General features: G+C 37.2%; 1 protein-coding gene across 2 annotated transcripts in view; it reads right to left on the reverse strand.

Annotated features, from left to right (window-relative positions):
* ppp2r3a (protein phosphatase 2, regulatory subunit B'', alpha) overlaps positions 1-27402 on the reverse strand; it is a 105399-nt gene that overhangs the window by 39503 nt on the left and 38494 nt on the right. For both annotated transcript variants that reach the window (XM_088613983.1, XM_088613974.1), the window contains one exon: positions 1574-4269. In XM_088613983.1, the coding sequence (XP_088470109.1) occupies positions 1574-3667 (2094 nt within the window). In that variant the 5' untranslated portion in view covers positions 3668-4269. The remainder of the gene's footprint in view (positions 1-1573; positions 4270-27402) is intronic.

Below are 27402 nucleotides of genomic sequence, written 5' to 3' on the forward strand. Positions count from 1 at the left end.
GATGGAGATTTACTGAACTTCTACATCATAAGTACAGTTATATAGCTCTCACATATAATCAAAAACAATTTCCTAAACCTCAGCAAACAATATACTGGTACTTGTGCAATGTGGCTAGTTAGTGGTCACAGTGATCCAAAAGTTAGTAAAAAAACATAAATTATGTGTGTAGAACTTGAGTAGTGAGTTTTGAAACAGTCTTTGATAAGAAGTCGATTCTAATCTTTAACCACTGCTGTTGAAAAATAACTTGGCTAATAACTTACTGTCTCTTTTCTTTCAAGTGGTTTTGGAAATCATTTCTAAATCAGATAAGAAATATTGTAGCCTGGCCACAAATTACAGTGCTCTTCTATAGTCCTTATCCCACACCTGTAAAAGGTGAATCCTTAATTGCTGTGTATTAACATAAAACCATACCATGCCATGAAATCATACTAATCCTTTAGAGGATGCTAATTAAATTGGCTTAAGAGTAACTCTGTTCCATTTCATGGCTCAATAGCCAATACAATTACTTCTGTAGCCTCACTGACATTAGCAGCATGACAGTTCAACAAATGTCTTTTAAACATTAGTACAAGACTGATTTTGTATACGGCAGCACTTCTTCAATCAATGTAATGCCTCAGATATTTAAGCATAACACATCATCTGCACAAAACCTGTAGTACTGCAGACCAGTTAAGAAAAAAAACCTCAATGCAAAACCATTAAAAACCTCTTAAGTTTATTCATTATACCTTCCTTTGGCAAAGGTACCAAGAGACTATATTTATCAATCATGTCCTCAGCTATAGCAAAAAAGCACAAGTTTTCATGATCAATCAATGATCATTTGTGATCATTTTGAAAACCTTTGATATTTTGGAAGCTCAAGGTTTAGCTAAGGGGTGGAATTCAGAATAAACAAACAATTAAGCAGAGACCAGTTTTCTAGAGACAGTTTTCACTGGTACACTCAAAAAATTACTGCTACATGACATATAGAAACTTCTGGGATCTGAGAACTTTTGACTTTGTATTTCTTCAGCTGTCTTAAATTTAGTTTGTACAGTATAAATCAGCCCTTTGAAATGTCATAGCATTGTGGCCATAGCTCTTTGTCCTCATTACGACCTCCATTAGATCAAAACATTGGTGATACCATTTTACAGATCTTTTTGAATCACTTAAATAAGCATGCATATCATTTCCCCCCAGTTTTTCTCTTGTACAGCACCTTGCACCTTAAGATGTTTTGGATGTGAGCTTATTCCATTTTGCAGAAAACAGTTTACAGAAACATGAAATTTCACTTTTGTGCATGTAAACTTAACTTTGAGGCATTTCTTATTACCTGTTAAACACCATGAACAGCAAAAAAACTCCTACTACTACGGCAACCCGTGACACATCACTGAGAATCACCCTCCATATTTTACCAATTTACCTAACACTGGTGCCAGCCCAACATCTTGTCGAGTAGAAAACATTGGAATTACTTTCCTTACTGAGTGCACCACTGAGTTAAATGTTACTTTACACTTAAATTAATTGATTTTTGTTTTGTAAGTAGAAAGGTTTTGCTTACCCTGATGACCTCTGGAGTCTGCTGAATTAACAGAGATGGACCAGTGTCTCTCACAGCAGCAGGAACTGGGCCAGGCTGTGATTTCTGCTCGGACTTGGCAGTGGTCACCAAAGTGTCCTGAAGAAGTCGCATGACTTCACGTTCCCTGGATAACGTTCCCTTTCCTGTCCCACTTTCCACGAGCTCCTGGGCGAAGCTTTCAATGCTCTCCAGAATCCGCAGCAGGAGAGCCCCATCCTCCTCATCGTTCACATCGCCACCGTGTCTGCTGGTGTCCTTCTTGCCTGGGAGTGGGGAGGTCATGGCTGGAGGAGGATGGCTTTTGCTTCCTGAGCTAAAGATCAAGTGCTGAACTGATCCTGGCTGTTGGCTACAGTTCACCACTTGTTGGCTGTTGCCTTTCATGGATGGCTCTTGCTCCATATTTTGGGAAAGGCACTCCAAATCCATTAGCAATTTATCGATGTCATCCTCCTGGTTGCTGTGCCCCAACGTCTGGAAAGCCCTTGACTCTGCACTTAAATTTGTAGGGGAGACAAATGCTTTGCTGGCTCCTTGCAATGCATGGGGATCTATCTTTGGCTTATATGTAGTCCCGTTACTTATGCTTTCAGACAGTTTATCTGCACCATCACTGGTTTCTGCAAAGGTGCTTGGCTTTTTAGAGAACTGCTTGACTTCTGTAAACCCCAGGCTGAATTTCCCTTCCCCTCTGAGTTCCTTGTCCAGCACTTTTCCAAGATCAGGATCCTCCTCTATGTACAGTGCTTCCATGGATTCCTTACATATACTATCATTGCTACTAGACAGTAATGAGTTTGTAGAGGAATAGCTGTCAGAGTGGTTGATCGCAGTGACTTGAGGTAGGGAAGTGGAACTGTTAGCAGCAGTCATGGTATTCTGCTGCACATTGTTAGCAAGAGATGATGGATGAGATGGCAGGCTGGAAGGGCTTTGGACTGATTTCACATTGTTAACTGGTTCCCGAGAGGCTTCCTGGGATTCTAACAGAGAGGAAGGAGGTAGAGTTTTGGTTAGAGGAGGGGAATGGACTACATCCTCGTACCTGGGAGGCTGTTCGTTCCCAAAGATAGGGGAAAAGGGACTTTGCTGCAGTCCATGTAAGCTGTTTACCAGTTCGGCCAAGTCGTTATGTTCTGAACGTCCAGGCAGCCCGTGTTCAAACTCAAAAGGCAGCTTCTTAAGATAGCTGGAAAGTCTGGCCATGACATTCCTGTATATGAGTTCGGGATTAGTGCTGGAATCGTCGCTCTCGCCACCCATGGATTTCCGCTTGATGCACTGCTTAATGATGTCGGTGCACTTTTTGAGGTCTTCTGAGCACTTGAGGAGGATATCCAAACAGGCTTTAATGTCTTCACCTGAGGCATTACTGTCCATCTTGGTCTTTTCTAAGATCTTGTTGATCAGGTTTTCCTCTGTCAAGCTGTTCAGGTACAGTGTCGCAACATTGTTGACATTTTGTTCCAGTGAACTGCTGCGGCTCAGCTTGTGCTCTTCCATGACTGATTTCTGCAGCATGCCAAAAGGAGGGCAATTCTCATCGTTGCCAAAGTGCCCATATATGATATCCAGATCTGTGGACCTTCTGCTGAAGGAGTCTGGCCTTACTTTCCTCCCTTTCCTGAAAGTGACATGACTGGAAGAATACTTAATTTTTTCAAAAGAGAACTCCTTGATCTTTCCGCTGGCTAAATTTATAGCCTCTCCTGTGATGTCTTTTAGGCTGGTGGAGCCCTGAATGGCCAATCCCTTTTTGATTCTAGGAGCACCCGGAAGGACTTGGTGATAATCCTCACTCATAGCTTCAGGGGCGGCATTGCCATTTTCAACAGCTGAAAATTTATTGCCAAGTTCCTGGGCACCTGAAGGTCGGGCACTGGAAGCCAGAGCAACAGGAGCTTCCAGCAGCTCTGAGCAGGTGCTATGGTGGGCTACAGTACACTCAATACCGTGTTTAAGAACCTGACAAGGCCCGCTACAGTAGTGCACAGTGTGCTGAAAACGTCGGTCTATGACAACACTGTTGTAACAATTAACAGTGCTTACTACAATGCGATATGTTGCTGCCATCGTTTCTGTTGACTTGCAAGCCACGTGTCTTCAAATAACACCCTCTTAACTTGGCACAACAAAAGGCTACTCCAGGTGTAGATATATTTTAAAAAGTCATTGCGCTTAAAAAAGGCTGAGAGCTCCGTTTTCTGTATATAATTATCTTTACATAGTCAGGTGTCAAAGTTTAAGTAAACACTTATTAAAAAGAAAAGTTAAAAAACCTTTTGGGCCCCACAGCAGTCGGGGGTATTCAGACTACAGCTGAATCCACTTGGTTACAGAGAATTCTGCTTGTATAGTTCACATACCATTCATTAGGACATACTCCATACTCAGTGAATAATAGCTCTGTTCACCATTGTGGCACTGCTATCCATTTCTTAACAGTGCGATCAGTGGCCTAATGATAGGCCTGTCTGTAGCTCCCAAGAACATCCCACTTTCAATGGCAGATGCCTGGAGGCGTTACTATATATTTTGCCTTTTTTTTTCTTTTCCAGTCAGGAAGAGTTGCCTGCTGAGTGACAGATGCCTTAATGTGTTTTGCAGATGTTTTGAAAATCCTCTTTTCTCAGGCCTGTTTGTGCGGTGGATTCTTGACCACAAAGAGAATCAACCTGTAACAAGAGTAAAAAAGGACAGTACTGTAAAATTGATGCAATGAAGCTGATTTGACTGTTTTCTCAGCAAGAAAGGAGAAAAGCAGTTTCAAATAAAGTTTTTTTAAATGGCTTTAGTTTTATGCCACAATGAACTTCCTGTTTGAACGCACCCAAATAGCCCATAATCAAACACTTTTAGCGCTTTTTAAAGATGAAAAAAGCTTCAGGCTTGAAAAGAAGCCAAAGAAAATTTGGAGTCTGGAAATCAGACAATATCTTGGGATGGATCTGTAGATAATAAATACATAGAAAACAAAAAAACCTTTACAGAATGAATGTTATTTTAAGGTGAGGTCAAATATGTAAGCAATAGCTTGTCAGTAATAATTGAACTCTCTGACTTTTGAAGTACAAACAGTTTTTCGTATCTGCTTTTCATTCTCTTTTGGTTGAACATTTGGTTGCTTTTCATAATAGAAAACATAACACACACTTGCATAAGGCTTTTGTTGATTAAACTACAAAACTACATAAACCACCATTATAAAAGAAAAGCTTTTGCCCAGCAGTTTTAAAAAAGCAGTTCAGCTGAAAAATGCATATGACAAGGTGCAACATTGCAACTCCCTACATGAACAGTACTGTATTTTAGGCCCAGTGTAAAGAGGTTAGGCACAAGTTATGGATATTGTCCACGTCAGTGTGAAATGAAAAGTACATCAAAGCAGTATAAGATCTCCACAGAGCTCACTGTGCAACAAAATGAAAAACCACTAAAGAAATAAATATTATACTGCATAAAACATACTTAGGGTGGTACAGTGGCACTGTCTCTCAGAGCTGGGGCCCTGTGTTTAATTCTGGACCAAATATTCCAGAATTAAATGTGTTCTCCCCATATTCACAAGGGTTTGCTCCAGGTGCCCCAGTTTCCTCCCACAGTCCAAAATACAATGGTAGGTTAATTGACTTCTGGGAAAACTGCCCCTGGTATGGGTGTGTGTCAGTGCTTATCTGTTCTGTGATGAACTAGTGTCCCATCCAGGGTGTACCCTGCCTTGTGCCTGTTGCTTGCCAAGATAGGCTCTGGCTTCCTGGGAGTCCCGTATTGGAAGAAACAGTTAGAAAATGGATGGATGGACACAACATGTTATCTACTTGATTATCAATCAAAAAACAATTGCACTCTATTCTCAGTGATCCAACTAAAAAAAAAACACAGTTGAAAACAAAAATAAAGATGAGAAAGCTCAGGGTATGCGTGTGTATGACGTTGTTTGTGTCTGTCTGTCCTGCAGTGTCCTGCAGTAGTATTACAGGGAGCAGAACATCATGCGCAGCAAGAATTCCCAGAATCCTCCATGACTGCACTCGGCACTAAATGTCAGAGCGTCGGTTTGAAACCTTTAGCAAGCCCTCCGGCACTAGTAAACATCCAAATAAAGTTCTTTTCCCCTGAAAACTCATCTTTAAGACATGACTCTGCGATTAAAGGGCTTTTTCAGATTTACATAAGAGACTGTATGCAAATTAAACACAAAAGAACATGGCCTGAAGTGACTTTGTTTTATTACTTACCAGGTTCAGCATCCCTTTTATTTTTTTATAACCTTAGTAAATTTGTTATTTACTTAATGATAGACATTTAGTTATTAGCACTATCGATGCACAAGCAGACAAACATACAGTAATTTGGCATTTTGTACATTGTTTAAGCAATGTGAGGATTATGGGAATTATATATTGTTTTTATGTGGAACAAAGAAGAAGAAACTGATTACATCTGAAATAACAGAAATGAACAAAAATTAATGATATTTATATGAGCTCTGGTTTTACGCATAGACAATATATAAATAGATAAGGATGTAAAACTGTAATATGCAGAGGTCAACAATAACAAAGCTGCAATGATTATGCATAAACAGAAACAGTCTAATGACTATTCTAAGAGGAATAAATGCACATTCAGAACAGTAATCTTCATTAGGTAATGTACTGCTTCTGTGCTATAAAGGCTATTATCTGTTTAGGATGATTTGTCTTTGTCATTTTAATTATCTGACACTTTTATGCTTTAATTTCTTCCTACTCAACTGGAACTGTTATGTTATGAACTATAAAAACTCCTTAATTTTTCTTGAGATAATTTTTATCATCTTAGAATTTTGGAAAACTAATCTGTCCATTGTTTGTACATAGTGCGTATGAGAAACAATTTTAGTTTTTAAGGAAAAAAGGTATAAGTTACAGTACATACTGAAAACTGCAGCAACAACATTGCTGCATCACTTTACAATGCAGAGTGAATGTCAGAAGGTTTGGGATAGTTTGCTTTCCTTGCTACACAACCCAGCAGTAAGACTTCTGAAGGCATCTTAGAAAATATCTGATGGAACAAATGCTCTTATCGAAAAGTGAAACCATGCCGAACAGGATATAAAACAAGAAATTAAAGATGAAGAAAAAGTAAACTATTCCTTCAGAATCATTCCTTTAAAATTCTGAACAAATATCCTTGAATTCACTTCATCTGTATGTGCGTCACATAATAAAAAACAGCAATACCCAACAATTAGGGCGCACGTGGATTTCAAGTATATCTTATTCCATTCTCAGACAAAATGCCCCAAACAAAGTTCCACATCTGCTAGTTAACCTCTCTGTTCCCACCACATGAGAAATGAGCAGGGGACCCTCTGCCTCAGGAGACATTCCAGGCTCCAGCTGACACCTTTCATAAGTCATTAGAGCAACAGGAGGTTCTCCACTGTTCTGAAAAAAACGACCACAAGACTCTACATTTTTTTAATAAGGGTGCTATAAACAACATCTAACTCTTTCACCTGTGTATTAAAGTCCGTTCACAACAGCGCACTGCTCCCAAAGTGGAATGGTAACATCTGTTTACTCACATCTCTTTCTACCCCGATTTACTTCGCCGATTGGCGGGCGTGAATAATCAACCATCCCAAACACTGCCAGCAGTGTTTCCCAGGCTGCACTCTCATGACTTTCCCGTGGCCGAATGCATTTGAACCAGGGCTTTTCAGGATTTTGTGCATTTTAATGGCTGTCTGATGAATTCCACCATTCTGTTTGCTCTGTGTTAAAGTTCATAATGTGGGAAATTGCTCTTGACCTTAGGACTTGTTAGACAGCAGATTGCATTGTAACAACTGCTTAACTGGTGAGGTTCAAAACTCCAATTGTAAAGCAATAGCAAAAAAGCAGCTATTCTATTTAATTACATTTTTTAAGTCAATGTTTGCTAGTGGGTCTGTGGTTTATTCTAACCTTACGTACAGGTATTGTGGCCTATATGTTGATTTCTGTTGGTATTTTTAAAGAAAGGGCCAAAGCATTTTTTTTCTATGGTTGTATCTACAGGCTGTAGGGTAGCTCCACATCAACATAAACAAGAAAAGACATATCCTTCCTCAAAATGTAAACAGCGGTTAAGGCAACTCCACATAACTGGAAACATAAACATTGATTCCAACGTGTTAAAGTAAAAGAAAATAAATTAATTTCTGCAACTGGAAGAGGCTTGTCAACATCTGGACCATCTTTTGTTCTTCATAATTGAAAAAAAAAGATTTTAGGTCTGTTGGGACTACATAAGACATAACATGAAGAAAAGAGAAAAATACTGAGGGAAACATTTGCAGAAAGTGAAATATTTAGTGTCCTTTCACACACTACAGTATTTTATAACTATATCAAATATTGAACGAAATTCATTGTTGTAACTGTGCTAAAACAAACTCATTTCCTAATAGTCCATTAAAACAGCTCCATTTCACAGCATGCAAGTTCACATTGCACTATAAAGGGAATTGGAGGAGCTGAGCAGTGTTCAGACAGAAATGTTTTATATGAAAAATACTGTATAGATATTTTAACCACAGAAAAGAAGTTTAAAACACACTATACAGCACATCTTATACTTTTAGTAGGTATATAGGGGACAATAACTAATCAAAAAGACACTGGTTTGCCATGCCACAACATATTTTTAAAAATTTGAATTAAAGCTGATTGATTTAAAAAGTGTGTGGGGAGGAACTTTGTTTCACTGGAAAACAGTGAAATAAAAAAACAAACTGATCTTCACATAGGTCAAAATTTAGAAAGATGTTCTCAGCATTTAACAGACACCATATGTTTTTCACAAGGTCAACAATTATTTTTGTACTGTAAGTGTAACCTGGAAAAACCTTTAATGAAACTTTGAAAATGATAATGAAAGAAAATAGTGGTATAATAAAAAGGCTGATATAGCATAGTTTTGCACAATTTTACAAAACCTTTGGTGTACCACAGGCACCCAGTGAAATCCATCTCTTAACTAACAGTAAGCATTTTTAAACTTTTTGAAGGTTGTTAAGACCAACTGTGGTATCTGACATGCTTCAATAATCTGACAATGTCCAATCACACGCAGAAAAATGCTTACATTTTCAGCTTTTCAACTATACTTTTATTCCAGGATTTCTTGTGAACGGGAAATTACATTTCCTGAACATCTCATTTCTGCAGAAACTGTCAGAAAACACAGCTGATAACACAGAACAGGTACAGTATGTGGGCAAACTGTCTTTAATTCTGTCAGCAGCAACAAAAAAAAGAACATGTAGTAATAATTTTTCATGTTAAAAGTCTTTTAAAACCATGTACTAAAAATAAAATTCCTCAAAAATTATAATAGGGGGCTGAACATTAAAAGACATAATAACATACAAAGGAACCAGTGAATGACTAATGACTTCCGCAGAGCTGATGACTGCCTGAATCAAGTGCATCACTGTTTCCACTTGCAGGAATGAGACCTTTCACAGTCAAAAGTCATGATGGGGAAATAAAGGTGAACTGTTAAACCAGCTCTCTGTCTGAAAAGAAAAGCCGTGATTCATCTGCTCATGAAAGAGCCCTACCGGACTTGTCCCATGGCTGAACACAACTAAATATAAATTACCTGAATAATCAAACTGTACATTTACATTTTTTATGATATTTACATATTTTTTATTTCTGGATATTTTTGTATTTGTCCTTACATTATACCAGGTGATATGCATACTACATAGTACTACATAACTACATATTGTAATAATAATTTAATTGACAAGACTGACCACATAAATGTAATTGTGAATGCAGTTGTGTACACAAATACTTAGAGAGAAATATATGTATATATTTATATACAGTATACACATGTATAATTAAGAACACATTCATACAGGCATGAATTTATATTTATAAATAACTAAATTTCCTAGATATATTTTTTAATACATTTATGTTGTATGTAGCATAGCATCTTTACTGTCTGGTTAATGTAGTCCCGTAGTCTGCTTTATATTGCAGGACTTCAGACGTTAGATTCAATTTCAGCCTAACTATGTTTTAATAACAGCTTGTGGTTTTGGGGTGACGTAGATGATCTACAGAATAATCTGTCTTCTTTTATTAGTCAGAGTACTGTGGTCTACCAGAGGACTAATCTTTTAAATTCCTTGTAAGTTACCTACTGTACGTAAATAAACATTTCCAACTATTTTCATTGCGGTTTCTTGGCATTTCCACAGAGGGCCTCAAGACTGAATGTACAGTAAATGAAAGATTCAAATTTATTTTAAATCAGAATTCAAATAATGAGCACTGTTAAGCAAAAGCCAGGCATGTTAATAAGGTTTTAATGGTTCAGTCTACATTTGGTCCAGTCTTAGTTGGACTAATTCCTAAAAACCTACAGAATGTACAGTACATTCCAGGTCAGACTGCATTTACAGTCTTTTTTTTTTGCTTTTATAAAACATCAATGGAAGAAACTTCATTTTACCATATGTATCATCATTACATGTACACAACCTGTAACGGTACTGGTCAATAAATTACAACCACTCCTCCAAGACATCATCATCAGTGGAGATTCAGAAGGCTGTGTGAAGACGAGCTAAAGGACATCAATCTGCCTTTCCACCTGGGCACCTTTCAGCCACAAGCAGGCTGTTCCACACAAATGAATATTTAGGAAAGGGTGAAGTCTAAGCATGACACAGATTTACTCTTCGTCCACTGTACATATAGACTTGACAATCAATCGATTGATTTTTACACACCTGAATATGCCTGGAATGATATGTGTTACAGAACATTAAGAATGGAAATTAACTACACACAGCGCAGCACAACTGCAGTTTTGTGGCGAGTAGAAGTTGCAGATAAAAATAATGATGCCCTTAACCATGAACATTCCCCAGGTAGAAGTGAATTTGAAATGTTTGATTTTCTTTACTTCATTAGTACAGGCTTTCCACATGTTGTGTGTGAGCCCTGTCAGACCCCAGTTGTAGCCTTGAGGAGAAGCAGCACACAGATCTCAACAGAGCCAAGTAAAAACTGCTTCTCCTGCCAAGGAGACTGTATTTTCCCACATCTGTGGCTGGAAGCAAGCAGTCTGCACTTCTTGGGAATTATTTCTAGGGTTTATGTGATTTAATTTGTACATTTCTCTTCCATTGTCAGTTTTTGCTTCTTAATGTCTTTATGTTAGATTCTGACTGGTTAATTTCTCATGCAATTTTTATATGCTTATTATATGTTGTATATGCATCCCAGTTTGATGGATTTCATGGTGTTTTGTATTTTGACCCAATATTCATAAGGAATCTTTTATGCCACAGAAAATAATAAAATAATAACTACCTAGTATAAGATCAAAACCTGAATAAAGTATATGAATACTTGCTAATAACACATTTTAGTTCCTGATTTTTCATGGTAGGTTTTGCTGACATTTAATTTCTTTCACCCATAAAGCATTCCATTTGAGCATTCAAGTTTTGATTAAAAATATTTACTTTGAATAATTGTAAATACATCATTTGCAATTCAACACAATGGGGCATTACTGGAAGGGGGTGTGTACCTCTGCAAGGCACTATACTCTATACAGATATGTGCATTAGGAATATACAAACATAATTAACTTAGCAGGGTGAGAGAAAGGAAGGATAACATTTTGAATTAAATGCTCCATGTTGCACAAGCATGATGTTCTAATAACTTTTTATTCTGAAGCAAGAAAGCATTTTGTTAGGTTCAGTAAAGAGTGCATTTTCAAAGAATCCCAATATCAAATTAAATTGTATTGTATTTAAGGAACAGAAGCTATGCAGGGCAAAGAAACTGATACAAAAGGAAAGCTAACTATTAAAGAGGGTGGAGAGCATTTAGTTGTTTAATCCTTTTTGTGAAGCACCATGTCCTGTCGTGTCTTGTTATTGTGTGTGGTCTGCCAAGTAACCCTGCCATTGCTTTGTTTGTTTCTAACTTGAGGAATGACTTTTAAAAGCCTTCCCAGAAGTCAAAGTGTGGCCTGAACTTCAACAGGAAGTTCATGAAAGAAAGATTTGAGCCTTAATAGAAAATAATACAAAGGAATATACCATAGCCCATTTGGCCTAAGTGCAGAGAATATTTTATAACTTTTGTTATTGCTGACTTTAGGACACTAAGCCCATTTCTGGTGGTTTTTATCTTCTAATATGCTTTCCAAAAACACAGCTCTCAAATGGGAATTTCTGGATAATTGTAAGCCACCCTCATCCTAGCTATTTTTTGTCTTTTTTGTTGGAAATGCAATTAATTTTGAAAGTTCCTTTCCCACGGTTGCCTACAATTTGTGTATGATGCAAAGATTAAGCTGAGTAATTGTTTCTGAAAGCCCAGGTGCCTTCATTTATGGCTTTTCGGATCTTTGCTGAGAGACATAATTCTTCCACACTCCCAACTTTCTCTGTGGGGTTTTCCTGCCTATTGACTAACTAGGCCACCTAAAAGTATCCATCATCCACTCTCCATTGACATAATACAACTCTTGCCCATACCCTTTCCAGGACATAAAGTTCTCTAACAATTATCGTCCAGACTAGACCACTTTAACATATCTTTAAGTAATTAGGGGTCACAGCTCAAGCAAGCTAAAGCCATGGAGTACATCTGGCTTGATATGCTGGTTTGGCTGCTGCTCTCACACTCACTTGCAGACGTTTCTGCAAGCAACTATCTTAAATGCTTCCTTTTTCTTGCAAGCATTATGCTCCATATTCTGAAGTAAGCAAGGTGAGATCCCGGATTTCTCACATCCAAATGCGAAAGCCTGTATAACATTTCTATTACTGTAACAGCTGAATATAAATATTATCTACCAGTTAGAAGTCTGTGTTTAAGACTATAATTCTAACTCTATTTTCTTCACATCTTTATACAGTATATCTCTTCAGATCAGTATTTTGAAAACCTTTTGATAAGAATGTGCTTCTTCTAGGTTTTCAAAAGGTTCTTAAACTACTTATGAGGGACAGCTGACCACTCCTCCGAGCTTTTCCTAGTTGTTTGACCTGTCCTTGTGAGCTTCTACTAGAGAGATTTAGATATACTCGTAACCTTTTATTTATTGAGTTTGATGAATGACTTGATTCAACCAAGCCTGATTTTTGTGACTGAAGGAACAGTTTTAGGCTACAATTTCCTGGTATACTCTGTAATCTATCTATCCCTGTTTTAGACACCAGTATCAGAAAATGCAGAAGAGCTGAAGAAATTCACTTTTGTCCTTCACAGAAGGGATGTCATCACTTCACAGAAGGGATAACATTTTTTTGCAAATAAGCTTCACCTTTATGTGTCAATTATACCACTGATGAGACTCAATAACTCAATAAAGTTTGTGTTTAGTTGCTTTTTGGTAAATGCATCTTTTCTTTTTATGTTGCCATGGAAGTCTGCCACAGACACCAGATTCATGAGGTCAGCCTCCAGTGGGTATCTTGGAAACACTGTATCCAGATGATGCCTGAGTTGTGAGAACATTAATAATCATTGCCTTGGGTGGAAGATAAGATTATAAATCCCTTATCTGACTATACTATTGGGTAAACCACTCTTGCACTCATGTCTTATTGATTTTTTTGTAGATGTCCCTTGAGTTATGTCCATGATATTTTACCTTAGATCTTCAGACAACTCTCTGACTTTCCCCATGATATTTGTAAGTTTTGCTCCTTAAATACCTATAAGTGAACCAAAATGAACTTTTTGAGGCTTTGTAAAAGTACCAGATGTCTAAAAATATTAGAAGATTAAATTTGCAGCTCTTATGTACAACATACAAGTTATCAAGAAAATTAAACATATTTCTGTATTTGTAGCTGTACTTTATGATTTTTACAGTACCCCGTGATGGCCTGGTGTCCCATCCAGGGTGTATACCACAACCCCGAACTGGACAAATTGGACGAAATGATTAGAAAATGGATGGATGGATTTTTACACTTGTGGTTATGATACATTCAGCACTCTTTTTCATACATTTGCATCACATCTTTCTTTATAAATGTTAAAAAACCATGATGTACGACTGATTTTGTTGGACAAATCAATTTTAGTCACAGTTCATTGAGGACACGAATACATTTTGAGGCTAATTCAAATTCTTGGTAGCATACTCTGAATGGATTTACATCAGCTCCAGCTTCTGTTCTTGAAGAATGTCAAGAACAATGGAGGATAGAAGGCTTCTGACATTTGCAGTTCACATTGGAATCAACATATCAAGTTTCTCCTGCAAAAAATGATTGCCTTTCGTTGCCTAAAAACACAAGTAACCCCACAAAGATAGACCACAACAAATCCAGTGCTGAGTTCCTTGGCTACAGTGTAAGCATGCTGGGAGCAGTGCACTTACTGTACACTATCTTATCTACTGCAGGTCCACAGATATCCTGTTGGCCACTCATCAGCACGTCAAAGTGCAAGTGCAATCTGTATACAGGGCAATTCTACTGAGTAGCAATGACAAAAAGGACATGCTGTATCCTTTCACTAGAGTTTAGTATTGCGTTCTTCCAAATCAATGAACTGGAAGATAAAAGCTGTTTTGTTTTTTTTCCTCAGAACACAGATGTGTCAGATCACTTGTTATTATTATTCAATTTTTTCTCTTAGTGGCTCCCACAGGAACTAGAGAAGTGGCCAATTACTGGGATCTTAATCCTGAGTTTTGCTTCCAAACAACATTATGGAGCACTAAAGATGAAATGAGTCTTCCCAGTAAGCTGGAGTATTAGAACTTTTTGTGTGCAAGATACTGAGGTCTGGTGCCCAACAAAGCACAGAGGGAAACCACCATGTGATAAGCGGTGTTCTGTGTCAAGTTTCCATTCTGAAATCAGTGATATGATAGTAAAACAGCAGACGATTGTAGCAAACTATGCTGCTGCCCTTTCCACCGACAGCAAACAAATTAGGTTGCCTGTCATTATCACTGATTATCCTCACTTTAATTACATGACAATTTTCAGGATCTAAAAAGAAGGAGAAAACGAACGTGCACCCAGAGATAATTGTTTAATTAAAAAAATGAATATAGTACAATCATCTGGACGCACAGTATCTCAACTTCAAAACAATTTATTAACACTTATCGACCTTTTGGCAACATTTCAGCATCGTACGATGATCTCTAGTACGTGTCCCATTGATTCTATCAATTTCCATTTCTCTCATACGTTTCCAGATAATATCAAGGGTGTAATCAAATCCTAATCCCTAATTGTCATGGCACAAGCATTAAAGGGTTCAGCCCTACTATATTTTCCTTGCCTTTCATTGCCAAAATATACCTCAGCTTTCACCTTGAGCAACTCACTGGATTCCCGCTGACCTCCCTCCCACATGGCAGCACACCATTTGTGAGTAAATCAAAGTAACTTAAAGACAAGAAATGCGAAGCTTAGTATATATATACTGTATGTGTCCTCGTTTACATCTCGCCTCCCAGACAGCAGCAGCACAACTGTGTCAGATCTAAGTGCATACACTTGTGATAAAGTTTAAAAAAAAAAAAAGTTTTCCGAGACAGACAGGCAGACTCTAAACCACAGAGAGCTGCGGCAGAGCTCCAGTCCAGCCGAAAGCAACATGACTCCCCCCCCCACCCCCTCCTCACAGCCCAGCAGAGAGGTCTACGGCATCACAGCGAGCTGGTGGAGCAGGCGTTGGGGAAGGTGATGGACAGGCACAGCAGCGGTGCTCTGATGACACATCTACTAAATAGAAACATCAGAGCCCGGCTGGAATGCGGTGACTGCTGACTCGCGGGGCTGCGTCACGGCTCTTCCGGGCAGGGGGGAGAGAGAGACACTCCTGCAGAGCTCCATGCACATGCCTTCATAGAGGACATTCTCCAGGGCGGGAGACTGATTCACACAGGCTGGGGGCCTGCAGTGCACAACCTTCCCAGCTGCTTTCATGCTTACTCAACTTTCCTTTGGAAAATCTAACCACACAATGAGTGAGGTTTAAATGAAATCAACTTAAGACCACCGTTATGTTGGCAGTTTTTGAACTAGAAATTTCTTGCTGAAATGCAGAAACAGTTTTCGGTGGCCCTGTGCTACAACATACCTTCTTGTTTGAAACAGGCGGCTGGGAGCCAGGGACGGTTGCATAGATTTTTGCAGGTGCTGTTCAGAATAAGAAGCATTGGCATACACTGCAAATTCATTTTAGGTCAGCTAAACTTTGTGAATACCATGTACTACATTAGGTGCATGCAACCTATAATGGTTAAGTTTTATACATTATATTGCCTACACATACAGTATACTGTAATTCTAATCAACCATATAAATTGTGGGTGTAATATTTGTTTTCCCCATTTAGAAATAGTCTTAATCTAATGAGATCTCCCCTTTAAAAACCACTGCTTTGATATATTCTTCTGGACTCTAACTAATTACACTTACTGTATAAACAACAGCAAAACACACACTTTACAGTGATTCCAGACTTTCTACTTTGTATGATTATCTGAAAAGCCTTAAGGGTACACTAACCCGGTAACACTTCAATGCAACCTTTAAAAGTGAGCTTCTGAGGTTCTTGAAAATATAAAACTGGAATGTTAATTCTTAATAATGTATGCAAACCCTCTAATCTTATGCTTGCCTCTGTTTTTCATTCCGGATACAGCAAAGGACAAAATATGTCATGTGTGAACCACACTCCATTTCATACATGTATATGCACTATTGTTTAAAAAAATAAAGTCATGTTTAAAATAACAAAAATCTATTAAACACTTTATGTATAATTACCTTAGTAGCACTAAAGAATGTTCTCTGAACAACATACTGTCCTCATCTGAACTCAAATTTATAGCACAGAAAACCCAGACATCATGAATGATTTTATGTGGGTTTTTTTTGACTGTTTGACTGTCCTTGTTTCTAATTAACCATGGCTGGTGGACGATAGATTAAAAAAAAAGTTTTAGTTAAAGTAGTAGAAAGAAGTTGATTTGCCAGGCCAAATGGGATCAGACAGATCAATATGAACTGAGAATGGAGAGAGGCTAAAGAGATTTAGGCAGTGGCTGAAGACCTTCATATACTTAAACAGCTGGAGGAAACATGTTGTGAAATCAGTCTAGCCTGTAATAGAGGGGTTTTCCTCAAAAGAAAGAAAACAAAACAAAACAGTGCAAGCGAATAAGGAATTCTTAAACTTGCAATAATAACATAAAGAATGAAACTTCTTTAAAACTCACTCAGCAGTTTAATCAGTCAGTACTTACAGTTGCTTACATGTCTGCAGAAGTAATGTGAAGGCCTAATCTGTGAGAAGTGTTTTCAACTCTCAGGTTTCTGGTCAAATGTACTGAGCTCTCCAGTGTTTTGGCAGCTGTACTGAACAGACAGGGATCACTCTGATAGCAAGTTTCCATGTGGAGGTGACAGACGGCTTTATTACTTGTGCTTTTGTACTTAATAATAAGAGGATCATATCAAAAGTACAGGGTCCTGTTCTCATGTCAGGCATTTGAAAAGTTGTGATTATTAGACTATTTTGAAGACACTGTGTCTCATATTTCATAGTATTAGACTACACCTCAAAACCTAGACGACTGAGAACATTTGATTGATCATCTATCCTGGCTCAGAGTCCTTCTTCACCAGGGTTAATTGTGGCCCTTCTCATCTGCTCTATTCCACTTTTATGATACAACCAGCTCCTTAATTAGTTTATTGATCCTGAAGATTATCAGTTAAAATATTAATAAGGTGGTTGTAGCAAACTCTTGGAAAACCACAGATTATACAGGATGTCCATTGTTGCGGATTTCTTAAGAACTGGGAATTTCACTCCTTTTGATTAGTTTGCAGGCATATATGCATGAAAATATGTCAAATATCTATTTCTTATTGTAATTGACTGTCATGTAACCTACATGCAGTTACACCATAACACATCACAGAATGGAATAAGCATTTTATGTCAATAGTAGATTCCAATGGGAAGAATTTTGTCTATATTTAGCTTTATTCATTGAAAGACATCACACAACTTTAACCAGATCAATTTAACTATCCACGTAGTTAAATACAACAGGAAGGATCGAAATTCTGACTATTTAGAGAAACTATTAAATATATGATGTGAAAGTATCTTATTATTCTGTTGTTATTGCTTACTGTTCTGAGAGCTAGCTTGCTCATTGCATATGGTTCATTAAATGCAGCATTGTAGCAGATTAACACTTAAATATAACATAACTTTTCTTTACGTAACCACCTTCACCCTTTAAATAACCCATGGCTGCAGATGTACTCTTTACAACATTGTCAGAAAGAACATTCTGCACGATTTAAAAATGGTAAATTCTTATAGTGGGCAACAGTTAAACTAACACTGAGTTCAAATTAAAATGATTTAAATAATACATACTGTATATTAAAAAATCTAACCCATTTTAAAACATTCCCAAAGAACTGGAAGACTTTTTATTGATAGCAAAGCTACAGTATATTGAAAAAAATGCTGGAAACAAAACATATGCATTTTAGCCAGCATTTTGGCTTTTTTGGGTAAATGTCTGGAATATAAAAAGAAATCAAAGTATAATCTTCAGAAAATACAACCATATGTCAAAGTTGTTCAGATGACCGTCTGAATTTTTCTGACATTATGTATGTATGACAAAAACACCTCGTTGTTTAAATCACTTCAACACTCTTATCCATCAACCAATCAACCAATCAATCAATCCATTATCAAAAAGCCACTCATATCCATCAAGGGTCACAGCAATTTGGAGCCTACCCAGGATAGGAAATAAGCATAGGGACAGGATACCTATCCATCACGAGCCACACACATACTGTACAGAAGCACATAAGGACATAATCAATGTATCTGTGGAGGGTGGGAGGTAACTGAATCACTCAGAAAAAAACTCCTGTAAACAGAGATAATATGCAAACCCACAAGTAGATACTCCAGAGTTGAGCCCAGGGTGACAAGTACCCTTCCACTATGTCCTTAATGCAAGTCAGAAACCATATTATAGACTCTGCACAATCTTTTACCAGTCAATCATAGAATTGTGAATGAAAAGAATGAAAAAAATGAAAAATGATACAGTACTAAGAAACTAAATTAAATAATACTTAGAATGTAAAACAAACTAAAGTTTATTTTCTAGCTGGGTTCTATATATTTCTGAGGTTTGAAATGTTTTATTTCCTATAGTAAGGCATGTTCTGTACATACCCCTATAATAATTTCTTTCACATATGATTAACATCTACAGACCCCAAAACATTCCAGATAATGTTTTTATGCAGAAAACTGAAAACTCGGGAAAACGGCAGAATCTTTGCAAAGCCATCATTAGGCATTGAGTAAGGATTAAGTAGGCACATCAATTCCTCAGTAATGCATTACGGTTATACAATTATGCAGTTACACATTTATACAACAATTAAACCATTATGCAGTACAGTTAATATTCTGCAGGCCACTACATTGTATGAAGAGAGCTCATAAAACAAAACTAAGCAAAAGGCTATATGCATGCAGTAGGTGGTGTATATAAAACCTGCCAAGTGTAGTAGCTATATGAAATCAAACATTTGTAGTCAATAACTGTCCTTCAAGTGAAAACCAATGGAACACAGCAATTTGTGGTCAAAGAACCTTGGTTGCCATCAGGAATTCTATTTCCCAAAGCCTACAGATCAAATCTTCTTCGAGATGTGGCTTTATAGTGTTTTGATTTGAGGTCCTAGTCAACGTGCAGCTGTTTAAGTCGCTGTCATTGTTCATAATTGACACAATGCACGCCCATTATGTACAGTAGCTCACCACTTGTCTGTACAGTAGCGTCTACCCTTAAAGCCCTTGCAAGGGAAAGCATGTGCAAAACAGAAAAGGCAGAAAGAGACAGCATGCCTGTAACTTTTAAAGTGCTGTAAATGTTAAATACTTGCAACTCTTGTTATATGATGGCATCCATCAATGATCTCAAGAGAACCAGGCATATCAGGCCTCAGCATCATACTGATGTAATCGGAGCAGAATGACTGAAAATATCATTGCAGCTTCGCCTCATTTGTTTTCCATCTAATATTAGAAGTCCTGGCTTTGATCAGTTCTTTCACATACTGTAGCACTTTTCTGTAGCTCCTGAGCAGGCTGGGTTTCAAAGAAAGTTTTGGCCTTGAGATGTGCCATTCATGTCTGCTACAATGAATCATTACAGAGAGATGAAATATTGCTTGTGAGCCACTGAATCTACTGTATATCACTTAAATTAATAGGAAGGGACCACTGGGAAGGTTAATATTATGTCCAAATATGATATTTTCCAAATGCTATTTTGGTATGAAATAAGACAATATAACTTAAAAGGGCAGGAAATTTAAAGTTTTAACAATATTGCCTATTGGAATACTTTTTATATGGTTACATTTCTTACAAATGGCTAAATGCTCATAGCCTTCGTCTGATTTGCTTGGTGCTACTACACAATTTATAGTACTGAATGGCACTATATATATAGTTTATACAAGTTGCTTGCCAAATTAATTTTGAATAAGCCAACATGAAACCACAAAAGGTAGTGGAAGGGAGAGCTGACACTCATTAGTTTAAAGCTACCAGGTGTGTTCATGTATGTAATAATACCATGAGTGTCTTTCTCTATAACCACTTCATTTTCATTTTCACAGTAAAATACACAATAGAAATGGCTTGACTAAGAGGTCAGAAGATAGCAGCAAAGTTTATAGCTCTCCATATTAAGTCATGAAAGTGGAGATTTTCTAGACTTCATTCTCTAAAGCATAAACACAGAAATGGCACGTTTCTTTTTAAGATGTGATGGTGTGTTCCACGTCACAGAACATCTGTGCAGCTCATTGAGGATAAGCCCTCATTCACACAATTCATTTTCAAGCAAAACCATAAAATCACTGGAAAAGAACAGTTATATGTCAACAAACAGCTCATAATAAGTATGAAATCCTTAAACAATGGAATAAATGTGAAGCTTGAGCAGCCAAGTACTGGAGTAAATTTCAATCTGGAGCGCTTTCTACAGGTACAAACAAGCATGACCAAAGTTTAACCTTAATTTTTCAGGGATGACAGATTTGTGACAGTTTTGTTTTAAAAACAACTCCTTAATACGAGCCCTTGCATTAATCCTGGTCCTGAAGGTCTGGTGTATCTGTTTTCTAAGTCTCTCTCAGGCACCAGCACATGTAGAGCTGGGAGAAGCGGTTAAGCTCATCCAGCTACAGTAACTCACCAGCTGGTTGAGCTCACTGGGAGCTGAGCTGCAATGAAAACCTTCAGGCGCACACTGGCCCTCCAAGACCAGGATTGGACACCTTAGCCTTAACCTTTGTAATAACATCCGATCTAAAACGTCATGAGTAGTCATTTTAGGATGAAATATTGAGCTGGAGTATGTTCCCTCCACTTTCCAGTTTTTTTATAACTCTACACACATTTAATTTACAATTGTTCAACTGTTTTGGACATGTATTTTGCAACCTTTGAAATCTGAACAGATGGAGATTCTAATATATTTTAAATAAAAATGTGCAAATTCCACTTTCTTCTTCTGGAAGTGCCGTGTAAGCAATAATACAGTCTTGCTGGCATCAAACAACCAAAGACACATCTAGCAAAGGCAGAAAGCCAAGAGCTAACACTATTTTCCACATTGTTCCCAAAGGATACAGTGTCTAACATTCGGTGGAGCTATATTCAGACGAGAAAGAATGACTCATTTTTTTCTTATGCTACACTTCCTCAAATTTAAGAGCTTGACCTTATAAGGTTTATTTAAACAATCTCGATCCCCAAACTGTTATGTTTGTGTATACTATAGTACCGACTGAAATATTAGCAATCCTAACTGAGGTTTAAATTTTCTTAATGATAATTAATAATTGGAGTAAAAAACATCTATACATGTACATAGTCACATGTCTAAGGTTGGTTTATTGCGATTTTACTAAAAATTCAAGTTTACAGCCTGTTTACCGCAGAGGTACATCTACAGTGCATGCATTTCAACTACTACATGCTGTTCATTTTAAGAATACATGTAGTAACTTGCTGTCTAGACTTAATTTCTAAGTGTGTGCAATATTGTTTTATAGAAATGATACCCACTTCTTTTGGTCTAAAACAAGCTGAAGACAGAAGACAGAAAAATGACATGCCTCGAATCTTTTTAAAGATCATGTTGGGAGAATAACAAATGAAGGGAATTCACATGCAACAAGTCTCATTATTTATCTCCTTTATGGACAAATTATGATAATTATGGATCAGTGCATGACATGATCTTTAAATCCATATTTTAGTTAATGTAAATTATAGTTTTCTTGGATGTGAGTTCCGAAGGATGTTTTTCCATGTTTCTGCACAGTAATTAAACGCTTCTTTGCATTGAATTCATAGAATAATATTTCATTTTCTTCTGCTGTCCAGAATGTTAACAATCATCCTTTAAATAAGGAGATTTCCCATTTTCTGTCTGTTGGCATTTAGGAGAGAATCAGTCTTCCCTTCTACTCTTATGATTTCAATGAACAAAATAGTGATCAGAGCCGATTTCGAAACATTTCCCCAAGAGAATCTTGTTAAATACCCATAAAAAACTCCTGCACCTGATGTTCATAAATTATACTCTTTCCTGAAATGTTTCCCAAAACTTCAACTCATTTAAATTATTCACATAATCCAACCCTAGGCATACTATTGACCTAAAAATTAAATTACATTTAAAAATGCACCTGAACACACAACTGTTTTTACAATAATATTAGCCTTAAAAGCTGTATTAGTTTTAGACTAAATAAGGACCCCCATTTTCTACAACTCACTTTGAACAAGTAGATGTATCAGAAAAAGATAAAAATAAAAGCTTTGGCTCAGGTAGCTCAAGAGGGTATAAGCCTGAAGGTTCAAATATAGCCAAAGCAAAACCAGAGGTTGTGCTCTTTTATGCCATATTATTTGTTCTCCATTTTATGTCATAAGCCTAGCTGCCAGAAACAGAGTTATTGAAGTCATTACTGGGCACAGCAGCAGCTTGCTTTCAAGCAGTTGTGGACAATGCACTGAGAAAGCAACTAACCACTGGGGAACCAAATGAGTCTGTGGTGAGGCCTGAGTACATTAGAGACTAAGGTAATGTGAATGAACTAGACCCCTGTGGCCTTATTTCACAGGTTATAAAGGGAACATAAAAGCTTTCCAAACCAGCAATACAAAATGGCTAAACACAAAAGAAGTGACCAGAATTTGCAATGATACAGGAAGTGAAAAAAACTGCTTTAAAAAATTATCAGAACTGCGATCAGGAGGACGTGGCTTTTCTCTTCACTCTCTTTTACGATGCAAGACATGTATTCAACTCGGCTATTCTCCAACTCTAATGGAGGCAAGAATCAAAATCATTTACTTTTGCATTTAATTAGCTGTTGCGCGTAGAGCAGCTGTCATTATGACACAGCACACACCTGTGCCAGTTGGTAAAGACTGTTGTTTCAGGGTCATTAGTCCCCCTTACTCTGAACAGTCAGGCTTTATAACAGACTGTGCAAAAAACATTCATTGAAAAATATATCATAAGCAGAATTTTAAAATACAAAAGTGCTACGAAAACCCAGACACAGAATTGAAATATCCTTCAGCATCTGTTTCCAGAAAATGCATTGAGATGGAAAAGTGAAATTCCCCTAAATGAAGCCAGGAGCTCCCCTCTCCATTCTCTTCCATTAATCTCCGATGACAGCTGACCTGAATTTGTCTGTATTGCTTCGTGTTTTCCATCTGCTATCGTGCTGCGAGATACTTCAGAGCTTTAACTGCTTCAATGCCAACATTACCAGGCACCAAAATGGGCAACAATAACGTTTGTTTCTCTGTTAATGAAATTCAAAGTTCATAACATTCCTATGATAGGATTTGTTTTTAAACAAATATCTTTATATGTTCTTATACTTTATGTTTATACTTATACAGAAAGTTATACTTGTTGAATTAGCATATGCAACTGTTGCTCTGTGAGGCTACTGTACTTAACAGCTTTAGTTAATACTGTAGAGCAATTACTCAAGTTCCCAAAGATGAAGATGTTTTAAAATGGTATTTTTCTTTCAGACAGAAACGTATGCCACTGTTTATCTGTTTTTCTAGAAACAAAGGTCCTATTTTACTAGACTATTTGGAAGCACCCAGAAAAAGTCTTCACTCGAGAATGGGCCCAATACAAATGACTGTACCTTAGTCTTCCACAAGTCAGTTTTGACAATACCATCATTGACATCACTGATATAAGAGGGTGACATAAAGACATCACTTGCAAACTTGTAAATACCATTCTGACCACAAACTTAAACACTAAATATACTTTAAAATGCTTAATAAATTATTAACCCCTTGGTTACGTCCCATTTTTTAAATGATGAACACAGCCACACAAGCATGCTGGTGATTTCTGGTTGTCATGTATTTTGTTTTGACTGTGTTGGCAGGTACCACCCATCATTTTAATTGGAACACTCCAGTTCTAGTACATAAAAATAACAGGAGAGTGTGGCCTTTACAACATCACATTTGCTCCTTGCAAGAGAAATTTGATGCTTTCCTCAAACTTAGACTGAGATACCATAAGGATAACATCATGGTGCAGATCATTTGACTGATATTTAAGACTTTTTTTTTGCAACTGTGAAAAACGTAAACGAAAGGTAGGAAGATTCTGTTTCTGACATCCCCGTCTTTTTTATTAGTAGTAGAAACAAATCATTTCATTCTGTTTCTGCAACTTAGTCATGCAGTTCAGGTTTAGCTCTTAGATTCCCCACATTTGTTGTTCTTGGGGAGAACTAATGTTGTGAATCCTCAAAAGCCACAAACTTGTGACTCTTCATTAGACTGCTGTTACTGTCCATCAAGAGATCTTGACGCCAGCTCAGTTGGGTTACATGAGAATCGCATCCTTTCTGTGGATGTGTCTAGTCTAATTTCTTCCAAAAGAAAACCTATCTTAAGGGACTGTTGCTATTGCAGTCTCTGCCAATCAGAGAATTAGGTTTGTCAATGCAGAGAAGACATCTTTCTCCACTGTCTTCTCAAAGACACTTCAGACACGAAATCTGAGAATTCATGTTACTATGGACATGAAGCTATCTACCGTTATGTGGATTCTCCATCTTCAAGCTTGAAGACAAAAAGCAGCAGACACCTAAGGTCGGAAACAGCTTACCTATGAGCTTCCAATTTAGCGATTGCCTCTCACAGCAATTTGAATGTTACCTTTTACATAAAAGTACAGGACACAACAACGGAAATGTCTATTATAAAAGGTTTCAAGGTTTTGTGTTAGTTGTCTTGAATTTGCCTGCCTTGTTCTTACAACAGAAACCTCAGATATGAAGTTCTGTATCCCAGAACAATAACAATGATTAATACATTAATACAATGTCTCCTAGCTCGCTTGGTTTCATCATGAAAAGGTCAAAGATGGACTTGAATAATGGTGAATTATCTTATTGATGTTATGAGACAAGTCAGTACAACTTGGGATCTCTGATTTACAGTCAGGTCAGTTCAGGCAATTGGACATAAGCCATGGCTTTTAAAGCTGACACTTACTCATAGTGACTCTCAAGCAATCAATTAAGCTGGCAAATTCGCAGGTGGCTTCCCGATTTCTTGGAAGTAAACAGCACCAGCAATTCTATAGAAAAAAAAAGATTAATTTTCTATGGATCTTCTTGATCCATGTAAGGATATGGAGATCTGCTTTGATGCTCCTCTTTCACATCTCTGTGTAATTTAACAGTTTATCTTCAACCACTGCAATTTTAGTTTGCTAACTAAAATGTTGGTTAGAAAGATTTGCTGGACCGTAGCAAATGCAAGTCAGCAACTAATATTTCGGATATTGGGAGACGCCTGGTTAGAAGGCGAGTCTTACGTCTCTACTCATAAATTGTTGTAAAAAACACTGCTGTATGTCTGGAAACATTCATAATGTGTTCTGAGTCATCTGTATATGAAAAGCTCTCGTGCCCCCTGCAAGGAGAAGGTTAAAAACCCTTGGTCTAGATCTTTCTAGTAACCATTGAAAGCGTGACAAAATATTTACCACAACTTCTCAACCCCTGCCTTCACTCTTCTTCACACAAGGGAAGTGTGCTAGACTTGCTTTTGCCTTTATCAGCTAGTTTTGATACATTTTTCTTTTATTTTAAACTCTTAAGGCCTCTTTGGCACATACGAATGACCCAGAATCAAAGCAGGAAAAACCCTTATGAAACATTAGGATTTTTTTATACATTAAGGTCATTGTTTTTTAGTGTACTCCTCTAGTTAAATTTTTTACTGAACTGGAAAGGTCAGTAAAATAATGTAGGCTAGAAAAAAATGTGTTAATGGAATGTGTGTTCCTAAAAGCCTTAATGTACTCTCTACAAAAATAACATTCACACTTTGATATTAATTTCCTTCATCCAAATTCCAGCACATAAGAATATAGAGATGCATAGAATCGCTCTTTGTTTGCTCCAAGATAAAAGCTCTATTTGCATAACCCTGCGCACTGAAAACATTTTCTGTGAATGGCAAAGAATTTGAAAATTAGACCCAGCCACAAGAACTGTCACATCACTGGCTATCTGGTTTCGTGCGTTTGCATTCAGTGCAGAGATCCATTTAATTCATTTAGAAAGCATCCCTTGGGTCAAGGTAATGTAATAGGAACAAAACTAGAAACATCACAGTGAGCACCAAGTTGCTTTCTTACTAGACAGATCTCATTACTTCCAATATTTTTTTGTGTTTAATCAAAACTGTGCCCACTGAACACTCAGTTTTGAGACAGAAACCACCGTACAGAGATTACAGACATACAGAGTATGCTGAAGAAATGTAATTAAAACTAGCACACTCTGATTTTGTTTCTTTCTTGCCTACATTTGCCTCTATAATTCCAACAGTTGGAAAAGAGCCACAGTCTTGACAGCTTTTCTTGAACATCCAAGCCCGTCTCTCTCCTCCCCAATATTTTCTTGTTTAAAGAGTTAGGATTTCCCTACCATATTTAATGTGGAGCAGTGCCAGAGGGAAGAGAGAGAAAAAATTATGACATAGGGTTTCTGGTATTTATCCAGGAAAGGTGACTCCATTCGTTTTGTAGTTTTTTTCTCTTTAATTTTGGCTATTTATCATAACAACATCAATAGTAGTGTGGTTACAGACATAATCTACGATCTAAGGAGCCCATCTATCAAATTGGTACAACAGTGTTTGATTTCCAAAATAGCATAGTATTTTCTGGTGTTTCTAAAACACTTTTTTTAAACTATGTAGTTCTCCTGTAGCACTTCAAAATAACCATTCAGACACCATTCAGTCACAAAGATTAAAAACGACTTTTACAAACAAAAACGGGGTATTTTAAAGGCTTCCTGTATATTCTTAAAATTAGAAAGCAATTTAAATTTGAACTGTAACACTGTGCATTATTTTCTTAGTTCCACACAGAAAAATATAAAACAACAGACATTTCCATGAAATTTATAGAAAGCTAGCCCCTGCTTAAAATCAACCCCTGTGATTAGATTCACTCTCTCTTTGTACAATCCAGATTCTAAGTTGATTTTAGATCTGACTGAGTTCTGCACTTCTGCCTGTTTTAAACTCATCTTTCATTCTAAACACCCTGGCAAGCTTCCATGATACTTGTATAATATTCTTAACAAT

This window comes from Lepisosteus platostomus, chromosome 2 (assembly GCF_059453375.1).
Source record: "Lepisosteus platostomus isolate fLepPlt1 chromosome 2, fLepPlt1.hap1, whole genome shotgun sequence".
Lineage (NCBI taxonomy): Eukaryota > Metazoa > Chordata > Actinopteri > Semionotiformes > Lepisosteidae > Lepisosteus > Lepisosteus platostomus.